This window comes from Trachurus trachurus (assembly GCF_905171665.1).
Source record: "Trachurus trachurus genome assembly, chromosome: 4".
In the NCBI taxonomy this organism is placed as follows: domain Eukaryota; kingdom Metazoa; phylum Chordata; class Actinopteri; order Carangiformes; family Carangidae; genus Trachurus; species Trachurus trachurus.
Window position 1 is genome coordinate 6,377,087 of NC_139898.1, and position 13,003 is coordinate 6,390,089.

Consider the following 13,003-nt stretch of genomic DNA (forward strand, 5'->3'; position numbering starts at 1 on the left):
GGTTAAACCTTGACAAGAGCTCAGTCTCTCTGGGAACTCCTTCAAGACAGTTGGAAAACCGTTCCAGGTGACGACCTCATGAAGCTGGCTACTTGGAAGAATCTAATATGTAAAACATATTCTGTTTTGTTTAACACTTTTCTGTTTTCTGCATAACTCCATGTGTTCCTTCAGTCTACAAGTCTACAAATCTACAATGTAGAAAGTAATAAGAATAAAGGAAACACATTAAATGATAAGGTGTGTCCAAACCAAAAAGCAGTGAGTGACACAAGACAAGATAAAACAACAGCTCAACAATAAACACAAAAATAAATCAGTAGTCTATCTTAACCACCCAGGACAGGTTCCTCCTGTTTCCTGCTGTGCAGCACTGTGCTGGGAAAATACCATCGGTTCCAATCACAAACAGAGCACTCTATAGGCAAAACAGAATTTTCATACTTACGTATATGTACGGAGGTCTGTCTTTGTGCAGCACATAGAGAGATAAACTGCAGCAAAACACATCAGTGTGGTTAACTGGGTAATGGTGCATTTTATTGTTAAAAATCAACATAGTTGCATTTTAAGTCCATGAATGCTTTCTCAAACTGTGACCAAAGTACTAATATAATATAATCAATATGCGTGAACTTGAAACAGTCTGTTCAAACTGTGTGTGTGTGTGTGTGTGTGTGTGTGTGTGTGTGTGTGTGTGTGTGTGTGTGTGTGTGTGTGTGTGTGTGTGTGTGTGTGTGTGTGTGTGTTTGTGTGTGTGTGTGTGTGTGTGTGTGTGTGTGTGTGTGTCAGCGGGGACAGAGCCCACAGAACAAACCTTGATTCATCACATGGAGTGTGACATCATCATCTGGGGTTGTGTGAAACTGCATTTCCTTATTAATACCAACAGAGGAGAAAACTGACTCATTCAAGCCTCTGTCATTCTAGACTAGTTACTCATTAAATACAACGCACTCATTTCCGTGGCACAGGCCGTACACACAAATGTTACACTGTGGTTTGATTGGTGACCTACAGTGTCACAGCTGTGTACAGCACACAGCAGGTGGAGGAGACAAGGTAGGAAGTCCAGGCCTTGTCCAGGAAGTCTGAGGAGGTCATGTTACCACCACAGAGTGCAGATAAAGATGGTTGAGCCTCTGTGGCCTCACCTACAGGTTTCTGAAGAGCTGTCTTAAAGGGATAGTTCAACATTTTGGCAAATTGGCCCATTGCCATAATCCCTATAGTCTTGGAAGTAGGTTTGTTACCTTTAATTGTCGGTGCAAGCTATTTTTAGAATGGCGGAGCAGAGCCACGAGCTGCTCAGATCTACGCTACGGAGGCTAATAGAATTTCTTGGTTTCCCTCATCAAACTCATTAAATAGGACAACTCCAAAACAAGTTGTGACCTGCACATTCACCACGCTATGAGATAATAACGGAACGTTACGAGACAGAGTTGTTTTCAAGGTAAATTCATGCAAAACCGCTGATGCGCGTTTCCGGCGGAGGCAGTTTTTCGGCAAACAGTCTCTGCATTTGCCTCGAAAACAACTCTGTCTTGTAACGTTCCGTTATTATCTCATAGCGTGCTGAATGTACAGGTCACAACTTGTCCACCAGAGCGTTTTGGAGTTGTTGGATTGTGTATTTGAAGAGTTTCATGAGGGAAACCAAGAAATCCCATTAGCCTCCATAGCATAGCTCTGAGCAGCTCGCGGCTCTGCTCCGCCGTTCTAAAAATAGCTTGCACCGACAATTAAAGGTAACGAACCTACTACTATGACCATAGGGATTAAGGCAATGGGCCAATTTGCCAAAATGTCGAACTATCCCTTTAAAGGTCGAGTGAGCTGCTCCACTGTTGCTACCTTGGCAGTACCTGACTCCACCAAACTGCTGGCTAATCCAAAAATGGGCAAAGAGGAGGATCATGTGTGGAACCAAGACTTTTGTGGATGGTAGGACGTCATTTCTGGTTTCTGTCCAGCTGTCCTGTCAAAATAAAGGTATAAAAAAAGCCTGAAATAAAATCATATTTCCTCGTAACAGTAACAGGATCCTGTGGACCCCAGGCCAGGGGAGTATACTGCACTCCCAGTCCCCCCTGAAACCCCACCCTGGCTCACCCACCTGTCACTCAAAGCAGCCACAACCTGAATAATACATAACTTTAAAGAGTTAATACATTTTAGTTGTCCTGACTGAGAAAATAGGAGTTAGAGACCAAAACCGTCTAGTGGTCAATGGAGGAACTACATTTCTTTGTTCAGTCTTGGTTTCATTTTTCAGCCTTGAAGGTTGTAAATTGATAATGATGACTGAACCTCTAAAACTCCTTGGTCCTTAGTCTCTAACTGATTCATGGGGACATGATGGAGACAGCACACAGCGTCACACACACTGACAGACAGAGAGACAGGTAGACAGGCCGGTGCATCATGTTTTGTCACTGTCATATATCATATGAATTGTGACATGAGCAGCTGCCAGGCAGTGTGTGTTGACTGATTGAACATGTTCAACATGTCAACACACTGGTCTAGTCTGAGGGAAACCTTTCAAGCAGATGTCATTTTGAAATGTAAAGGTGAGTTGATCCTCTGTCATTTGAAGTGTTGAAGATATTTACGATCCAAAAAATCATGTCAGGGAAGTTGAACTCTCAGAAAACAAACACCTGCTGCTGCTGCTGCTGCTTATCAGAGGTGACGGAGACTAATGAGCTCTTGCTTGTTTGCATTCAGGCAGCAGTAATGGCCACACATGGCTGAGTAAACAGTGAGACCACAGATAAGATCAGAAACAGTCAACACAGTGATGCATTTCAGTAAAATGAGCCTGACATTTAATAAAGGCAGTTGTAAAACTAAGTAGTTTCCTCATACTCCACACGCCATCACATCACAATGGGGTCGAATCGCTCAAGTCACAGCTCTCATTTTTTCCTCTATTTGAAAATAAAATGGACTGAAAAAAAACGTATTTCTTGTTTTCTCAAGTAAGATTCTAAATTTCATTATGACTTTATGTACTGTAGCTATCTTCAGCCTCTGTTAAACTTTGACTACACAATTACTGATTTTAACATTGAAGATTGAACTACTTTACTGTTGAGTGTGAAAGTTCATCCTTGACCTCAAAAACAAGACGGACAAAAGAAATCTTAAAACTGAGTAGGTGTAAGGTTTTCCTTCCAAATTAGGTTGGATGTGTGACTGCTTTTAGATTAAAGTGCTGTTATGTCATGTCACACATACACACAAATATCCATAAAAAGTTAAAAACAGGTTAGTTGAGAGTGCTATGGCATGAGTTAGCTGTTGAAAAGTCGAATTGAGGTGGGAATTAAACTGGATGATGCCCTTTTTGTCCAGAGTGGGAGTGATCTGTATCTGCGTTCTGTTGTTACTGTGTAGTGTATGTGCTGTGTCTGTTCTGGGCAACTCCTCAGATAGAAAACACAGATCCTAAAACTGCAGCAGCTCATTTCAAAACTTTGTTTAAAAGCTCTCACGACACATCACCACAGCAGAGAGAGTAGAACAACAGAATAGAAACAATTTGTTGGCCTGTAAATGTATTTTATGTGGTGTGATGCCTGCAGGGAAGGCAGGGTTTTACTGTATGTTGTATGTCATCATACAAACAATCCATATATTTATATATTATATGAGGTGATGCAATAACAATGCTGCATTGAGTTTATTATCAAACACAACACAGGAGCAGGTGGAATCATTGTTAGAGTACTAAAAGAGCATCCCATGGGACTGTCATTGTATCTGAAAGACATTGTGTCTCAGTGTTCTGTGCACAGCACTATTCAATGTGGGAAACAGAGTCGCGCTTAATTACAGAGCTGTGCTTGAAGAGCACTTCAACACAATGATAACACAATACTGTCTACTTTTAGAACTGACTTTTTCCAGAAAGTACTTCCTGTGTGACATTCCCACTCAGGCTGTACAATGCCGTCTGGTGGTGGCCCAGGACCTGACCCCTCTCTCTCTCACACACACACACACACACACACACTCACACAGGCGCAAATTAATCACTTTCATGTTGATCTTACCATATCGTTCTAAAGCAGGGGTGCCCAATGCATCGATCATGATGGACCAGTAGGCCGCAAAGGTAGTCCTGGTAGATCGCGTGAGTTTTTTTTTTTTGGTCCTAGATTTAGTCTATTATCCCTAATCAGTGGTTTAGAAAATCAATCAATCTATCCTCTTTATGGCATTTGGCCATTGATCGATGTACAGGGCGGCCGGTCTGAGATCTCTTCACTCCTCCTATGATGATCATTTGGACACCTGCTTGGGACTATGCACCTGTCCCGACTTGTCCATTCAGTTCAAGTCATGAGAGTACAAGGTGACCATAAACATATTGAATGTTCCAGTCACTTGTGTCTAATATTGATGGTTATATCATTGTTTGTCACCTATGTGCATTACTGTTGTCAATGTCTATGTGCAATACCAACTTGGTATTGCCATTGGTCCAAGGGTTACATTATTCTCTCAATCAGTTTTACACTGTTATATAATGTACATACCATGCTGTTCTATTCAACTGTGTGCTTTCATAATTTTCTAATGTAGGTAGATCATTTTAAAAATAGCTCACAAGACAAAACAGTGTGGGCACCCCTGTTCTAAAGACACTCGTTGATATAGCAAATAGTCTCTGAGCCTGGATTAAACCACATCATTTAGCTGACTGGTAATAGCAGAGGTGAAATCATACTATGATTCCATTAAACAACTACAACCCCCCTTTTTAGTCCATAAAACTAATTTATTGATGTTTTATTTTTCAGATAATCATCATTCAAGATACAAACATAGGTGATCAGCTGAACATGAGCACATGACATTTCAACCACAGATAGACATAATGTCACTGATGGGATCTTTTCTAACAAAGATATGAAATTAGCTACCACATCAATTTAAAACTATAGACAAACTAAAGCTGAGCAGTTCACTGTTCACTGTGCAAAGTGGCAACATTCGGAGCAGAGACGGTGGAATTACTTCTGAAAATGAAGTCTTGCATGTTTCTTTTATTGTGGAAGAACAAACATTCCCCTTAGACAATACAGATATTTGGCATTGTTTACACACCTCATGAGAAAGTGGTCTTCCCAACAATGTGCTACACTTGTACAGAAACAGTTTGACCACACCTGCTGGATTTACTGTAGGATACACACAGATCTTTAGGGACATGTAACTTACACTGTATAGTCTTAGTTATTGCTGTATATGGCACTACAGTGTTTACGTGACTTCTACATAAAGTGTGTTATTAAATTACGGATGCCACTACTTTGTGAGCTGTCAGTGACACACAGTCAGCAGTTAGTTAGTTTGGTTGAAGCTGTGACAACAAGTCACATCAAGTTGACAATACAGAAACAAACCCATTTTCTTAAGTGAAATATCTATAGACTATTCAAAATAAATGACATCTGCATGATACATTCAGGTTGCTCCTAGCAAACAAATATTGATTGGTCAGACAGGAGGCTGGTGTTTGTAGAAATAAATAAATAAATAAAGATAAAAACTCACAAATGAAATAGGGGACAAAAAGGTCACTCCTTCTCAGCCGGTACAGGTGCTGAGCTCAGCATCTTTAGGCAAGTGGCCAAAGTGAAGTCTCCCAGCGGAGGGTGAGGTACACTCTGGACACAGGGTGCCACTCTATTACTATGGCAGAAAGGGAAATAATCTATTTCACTATAATCCCATCCATAGCCTACGTAACACAATGACAGAATGTGTGGCTGTTTTCAAAACACATTCTCTAATAAAACATCTGAAAGCAGCGGCAGTCTTGACTGTAGCTATTTCTCCATCCACTTGTCAATCGAATGATCTGAAGATCGCTGAAAATATTAATGCGAATAATGTCGGTGAAAGTAGGGGTGGGCGGATCGATCTAAAATATCGATAGTATCGATACCAACGTTGGTATTGGTCTTGATCAATACTTACATGATGAGATCGATACTAACATTTCAAACATCACTCCTCTCTCACTTCCAATTTGCCCCTCCCCCTCCTCCACTGCTACACCGTGAGTGAGTTCAAATTTAGTTTAAATTTATGTAGCCTATTAGAATAGATTTCTTGCATTTTAAGGTGTTTCCATTCACTTTTGCACTGAATTGCAAAACCAAATGTGCATAGAAGCCAAATGTGATGAGCTGGTGCAGTCGCTGCCTGGAAACCACTGAGCGATACGAACGCTAGCCAAGTTAAGTTAGCTGACCAAGTTAGCTGACTAAGTTAATTGACCAGGACATCCTTGGAAAAGAGATTGTTAAATCTCAATGGATCCTTCCTGGATAAATAAAGGTTAAATATTTATTTTTATTTTTTTTGCAAACATGGATAGCATCTACCAACTAATGCTAAATATTGCACTACTTATGTGCCAACTAATTGGGACATACCAAGCAGCGTAAAAAACACCTAGCGTTAGCTAAATGCTACACGACACTGGAGGCTACCAGTGGTTTGGGAATGGCAGCGTTTCTGGGAGATCTTGGTTGAAGACATTTCACAGAAAGTATGTCTGCATCTTTCTTTCTTTTAAGCATATTTGTTGGGCTTTTTGCCTTTAATTGATAGGGCAGTGCAGAGAGACAGGAAATGGGGAGGCAGAGAGAGAGGGGGAATGGCACGCAGCATAGGATCGCCCGAATCGTGATTCCATATGGGACCGGCTGCAGCGAGGACTTTAGCCTCTGCATATGGGGCACCTGCATCTTTCTTTGTTGACTCCCGTCATGTCTTTGGAAACCTGGAAATACACAGCGGAATTGACGTAATTCACATTTATATGGCAAAAAACTGTTTCCATCAGCAGTTATCACATAAGCCTTTTATCGATCAAGAAAAAAATACGATGACATCGACAGTAGGCTACAAACCTTTTGTCAATATTCATGACGTTTAATTTAATTGTACTTTTTCCATAAGGCCTTTTAAATTTTAAATAACTTAATGTGCATGAAAAACATATGGATGGGAATATAGCTTGTGTCAACCTTCTTCAGCAGCTACTCTGCTGTCAGTCACTGCTCTATACTGTAGTGACTGACTGACAGATATAGAGGGTGTATGACTCACACTGTGAGTGACAGGGTGAGGACTGGGTCTGGATGCAGATCCCATTTGGACTCAGGTCCAAACCACTTCAACTTGTCTCAGACTTGATTTAACCGATCCTGAATGAGCCTCAGATGAAATCACTGCTGATGTCAGGAGATAGAACAAAACTTAAGTCAGGATAGATTTCACTCTCTGTCTCACTACCATCAGATGGGGAGTGTCTTCCAAGCTGCAGTTGCAGAACTGCGCAAAAAGGAAAAGACAAAAAGACCAGCGACAGCACGTCTACACACTACAACGGCAGCTCGAGTAAATGAGGTAAATTGGCCTTCTCTGCACATCAGTCTGTTCATACACAGAATGAAGTCAGCACTTCTGTGGAGCAGGTAAGAGGTTGGTAATGACTGCTGAGATTTAAATGAGCGGAGACTCAGGGGTTCATAAAGCTCTGCCTGAGAAACTTAGACCTCCAGGCATTCATGCACTGTGTTCCCAAGGAAGTTGGTTTGGTTTCAGGTTAACTGACCTTCTTTAACCTGATTAAGAACGGTGCTTTGGTTTGAAACAGCAGCTCTGAATTGGATTACTAAAGTAGACTGGTGGTGAAGAATAAAACTTGTGACTTTAGGCTCTGATTGTTGTTTTGCTTGAAATTGGTCAAGTTTACATCCGAGCTCTTCTCCAGGGACGGATGGTGATGTTGTTCATTCATCAACATTCATGGTGTTTGATGGTGTCCGATGTGTCCAGCAGCGTTACTGTGTCCTCAGCTGGTAGTCTGAAACAAAACACAAAGCACAGTGATGGTCAAAGGTCTAAAGGCTGGTGATGGACGAGTACAGGCCCACAGATTAATTGATAAAAAATGTGTTTTCACCTGTTTCTTGTGTTTTTTTGACACCAGGATGAACCTGTTCATCTCTAGGGGAAGAACTGTGCTGACCTGATCTGTACTGCTACTGTACATCAGAGGTGTGGACTCGAGTCACACGACCAATTGGACTTGAGTCACTATTTTGACGACTTCAGACTTGACTTGTGAAAATCAAGAACGACTTGATCCTTTTGACTCGGAAAGACTTGAACATTTTGAAATTGCGCAATTGATTATATTGTGCAAGCCCCGATGTGACTTTGACTGGTCTGAAAATTTGGTCGAATGGTCAGCACACATGACTCTTACGGGAGACTGGGGTTCCCTGCCCGGGCCCTCCTTTGTCCTGCCACACACCCTTAACCAATCAGACAGCTGGGGCAGTGTCGTGCTATGTCTTGTGAAGAGTATATTGCAAACAAGTTGAAGATAAAACAGAGGTGGGAAGATGATTCCTGAACTCATAGCTTACATATTTACACACACACAGACAGATGGATAGATGGTAAGTATGTGATCTTAATATATCTCTGGCATGCGGCTAGTTATCAAGCAGTTGAGGACATCTATTGCCCTGCAACTGAAAGTAGGTGTGTACATTATGTGACCCATAATTAATTGAACATTAATCTGCTTCACCTAGTCATAGCTCACATGCCAGACACACCTACAGTCAGGTACAGGGCAGCATGTCCTCAACTCACCTCACTAATGAGCCTCAGTTAAGTTGTATGTAACATAAGCATATTGTTGATAGAGACAGGGAGGGTTAGATTTGTGTTTTCTGGGCAGAGAGGAGTTTTGAAGCGTTCTATTCAGGACTTTTATGCAATAACTAGGGTAGGATATTTTTTTTTTTTTTTCCTTTATCCTACCCTCGTTATTGCGTATAAAAGTCCCCTTTTCATTTTTGTTAAATTTAGTTTATAGAAGGAACAGGAAAAAACGCTGGACAGATTTGTTTATAAAGGCATCATTATTAGCTCGATGACAGTGACTTGAACCCACCTCTCCAATCTACATTAAACTTTTTTGTTGAACAGGACACAGACAGTCTGTTTAAATGGCTGCATTGTGCAGCAGACCCTTGGTAGTGTGTGGATCCACATGGCTCCACTTAAGTTTAGTCATCTTCTACATTTATCTCAAAAAATGACATTAACACATTGTCTTTTATTTTCATATGCCACACTTTGTTGATGATTTGTTAGTTTATTTGAGTGCACACATTTTAGTTTGAATTTTCATTTGTCTTTGTTTGAATTAAAACCCCTGCTTGGGTCTGGCAAGCTCTCCCAAGTTCAAAGAGGAAGTGGCGCCCTTCAAGATGGCAGGACAGGAAGTGGAGGAGGCAAACCTGGAGATGCCAGAGGGGAGGCCGCCTTTTCTTTGAGATTTAATTATTTTGAGTTAATTTAGAACTCTAAGTTTGCTTCATGGTTTGACAGTTATTCGAAATCTTATTATTACATTGTGATATTGATTGAAATGTCTGTTTCTGTCCTGCTTTTATCTCTGTTGGCTAGCCTCTGTGTAAGTTAACATGGCCCTAGTTTTAAGTTATTTTTTTCCATAGTTTTCTCAGTCTTTTTTTGTATTTTGAGAAAAATAAGTAAATAAATGAACATTTCTTTAGATGTTAACACCCTGTGTTCTTTGGCCTTACTGCTTGGTCCCTGACAGTAGTGGATGGGTTCTAGTGGAATGTGCCTCCCTGTTTATATGTGAAGTTAGAATCCATTATCTCAACTACAGCTTTTTTTTTTACAGTACACTGGCAACATGACCTTAATCAAAAGGTTTATATAGTGAAGTAGCCCACACTGTCCACCTGCACTGTACAACTGCTTGTTAATTAAAACCTCAGCCAATGCCAACGCCAATTCTTAAAAGCATGCAGACATGGTGAAGAGGTTCGGTCACTGTTCAGACTAAACATCACAAAGAGGAAGAAATGTGATTTAAGTGACTTTGACCGTGGAATGATTGTTGGTGCCAAACAGGTGGTTTGAGTCTCTCACAAACTGCTGACTTCCTGGTATTTTCATAAGCAGCCGCCTCTCGAGGACACGTACTCAACAGACCAACTCTGGTCTGGACCTGGACCCGAACACAGTTTCTCTGCTGCCTGACCTGGACTGATTTTGAGAGACATATCCACCATCACGTCATCTCATCTCACCTGTCATCATTCACTCACCCACAGTTAGTGAGGTTTTTGATGTAGGAGCTCCAGTTTTAAAAGTAATTAAAGCCGCAAGCGGCGATGATCGGGCCCTCGCGACTCCACGCCACCGTGGGGCATGAGGCACGCGGGGGCTGTGGTGAGAAGGGAGAAAAACCCTGGCAGGAGCAAAAAAAACGCAATATTTCGTTCATCCACCAGGGGGCGGTAACCAGATGTAGGCAGATGAGCTCAGGGGCGGACCTTCATCACACACGTGAAGTTTCGAGGAAATCGGAAAAAGCATGAAGGAGTTATGATGAGTTGATGGTTCCTCCACCAGGGGGCAGTAATGGGATGCGTGCAGGTGTGTTCAGGGTCAGCCCCTCATCACACAAGTGAAGTTTGGAGTGAATCGGACAAAGCATGAGGGAGTTATGAGCAGTTAATGGTTCATCCACTAGGGGGCAGTAATGGGATGCGTGCAGGTGTGTTCAGGGTCAGTCCCTCATCACACATGTGAAGTTTGGAGTGAATCGGACAAAGCATGAGGGAGTTATGAGCAGTTAATGGTTCATCCACTAGGGGGCAGTAATGGGATGCGTGCAGGTGTGTTCAGGGTCAGTCCCTCATCACACATGTGAAGTTTGGAGTGAATCGGACAAAGCATGAGGGAGTTATGAGCAGTTAAAGGTTCGTCCACTAGGGGCAGTAATGGGATGCGTGCAGGTGTGTTCAGGGTCAGTCCCTCATCACACATGTGAAGTTTCGTGGAAATCGGACAATGTTGATGTAAAATATGCCACTTCCTGTTCCCACTAGGGGGCAACATGAGTGAGATCGCCTATGAGCATATGGAGACGTTGAGGTCGTGACCCTGGACCTGTGTACCAATTTTCATGTTGATACGAGTTCATTAAAGCCATCATAAAGCCAAACGTATTTTCATGGCGAGGAATGGTGGCCGCGTCGCCACACGGACGCCATTACTCGTAGCTTCACAGCTTTCATGATGTAGCTTCACCACCTTAGTCTGCATGTTTTAGAAGTGGAATGAAGTTGATGGGGTCAACTATGTGCCATCTGTACACGTTAAGGTAAAACCTGGCCACTTCCTGTTACCACCGGGGGGCGCTATGAGTGACGTAGGAAATTAATATATGGGGACGTTCAGGGCGGCGCTGTTATCATGTCTAGCAAGTTTGAAGCTGATCAGATAAAGTATGTGGGCGTTAGAGCTGTTCGAAGGTGAAATGGCGAGCAAACGAAAAGTCGCCAAAATCCTCAAGGCCCCAGAAGCCACGCCCTTTGACCTAGAGACCTGCGGAGCACAACTTTTGATCAGAGTGGCATTTCGGTGGTCTCTAGCCAATTTGAAGTCAATCGGACAAAATCCCTAGGAGGAGATAGATCAAACAGGTCAAAAATTCAAATCAAAATGGCCGACTTCCTGTTGTGATTTCACCATGACATAAGAGGCTTTTTTGTGCGTCTTGCCATGTTCTATAAGTCCATCAAATTTCATGCGTCTAGGTGACACACAAAGGCGGGGCTGATGTTTTGAAATTTTCTAGGGGGCGCTATTTAGCCATTTGGCCACGCCCATTTCCAACGACTTTAAAATATCAAATTTTTCGCCAGTCCTGATGTGCATGCCAAAATTTACGCGTTTTGGGGCATGTTGAAGCCTCCAAAAATGCGATCCTTTTGAGAGAAAAAGAATGAAAGAAAGAATAATAATAAACATAGCAGAAACAATAGGGCTTTCGCTGGGCGACAGCAGTCGCCGCTCGGGCCCTAAAAATGGCATGTACAGACCCTGCCAGTACAAGAAGAAGAGAAAGTGCATGTTTAAAGATGAGTGAATGTGGGCTCATGGAAAATGCTGCTACAGCACCACACATGTCCATTGTGAACTTGTGTGTCCAGTGTGAACAACACTACAGAGATGATGAGCTGTGGAGGTTATTAGGCCTATATCAAACCTTAAAGGGATACGCCAACATTTTTTTTTTGTGTCTTGCCTAACTCCCGAGTCCATGACAAGCAGATAATAGACACCATCCTTTCGACTGTGCATCTAATTAGCTTACATGTAGCTCAAATGCTGGAAGTGCATAGGTAGTGTTAGCCTGCCTCCAGAGCAGTCATCAGAGTTTCTCTGATGACTTTCAGCAACTCTAAACGGAAACTGGCGGACCGATCTTCGTCTCAGAGCTGACAAAACTCTCCGGTAAGGCATCTTGAGTGGTCAAATGCCGGTAACGGGACGATATCGGTCTAAACGGAGGGTTCAAGCAAAGACGGTTTACTTGGTTCAAGCTAGCTACATCGAGGGTAGGTTAGCTTCCTATTTCAAAGTAAAAGCACAAATTCTATCGTCATGGTTTTCTGTATGTAAAGGGCAACGGGTGTTTTATTTTGTGAAAGTAACCAGAAGTGCGTTGGTCACAACGGCTACCTTGAGTAGCGCCGAATTTGTCCAAACAAAATTGTAAACAGCTGGTATTTAAACAAATGAACAACACACTGCTGATCTAAATGGCTACTTTCTCACCTAAAAATGTTTGAAATGTAGATAAAGTAAATAGTAAGTAAATAGAGCTAAAATGAAATCAGCTTCTGACTGCTGATTTTGGCTCAGGTAGGAGGCAGGCTATCGATGCACTTCCAGTGTTTGAGCTAAGCTAATTAGCGGTGCGCCAGCTCTGCCCGTATCTCCCTTGTTACTGCACGCACAGTCGAAAAGAACGGAAGAAAAATGTTGGCGTATCCCTTTAAGCTGTTTCATTCTACAATCACCGAATCACCGAAGTGTTTGAGTAATGTGATGGAGGTCATGAAGG

At 42.2% G+C, this 13,003-nt stretch overlaps 1 protein-coding gene across 1 annotated transcript in view; it reads right to left on the minus strand.

Annotated features, from left to right (window-relative positions):
• Positions 1 to 7,548: 7,548 nt before the first annotated feature.
• The window catches only part of LOC310985190 (AP-1 complex subunit mu-1), a 36,875-nt gene continuing 31,420 nt past the window's right edge, over positions 7,549 to 13,003 (minus strand). Inside the window, exon 12 of the mRNA XM_083970700.1 lies at positions 7,549 to 7,897. Within this exon, the coding sequence (XP_083826826.1) occupies positions 7,875 to 7,897 (23 nt within the window). The 3' untranslated portion in view covers positions 7,549 to 7,874. The remainder of the gene's footprint in view (positions 7,898 to 13,003) is intronic.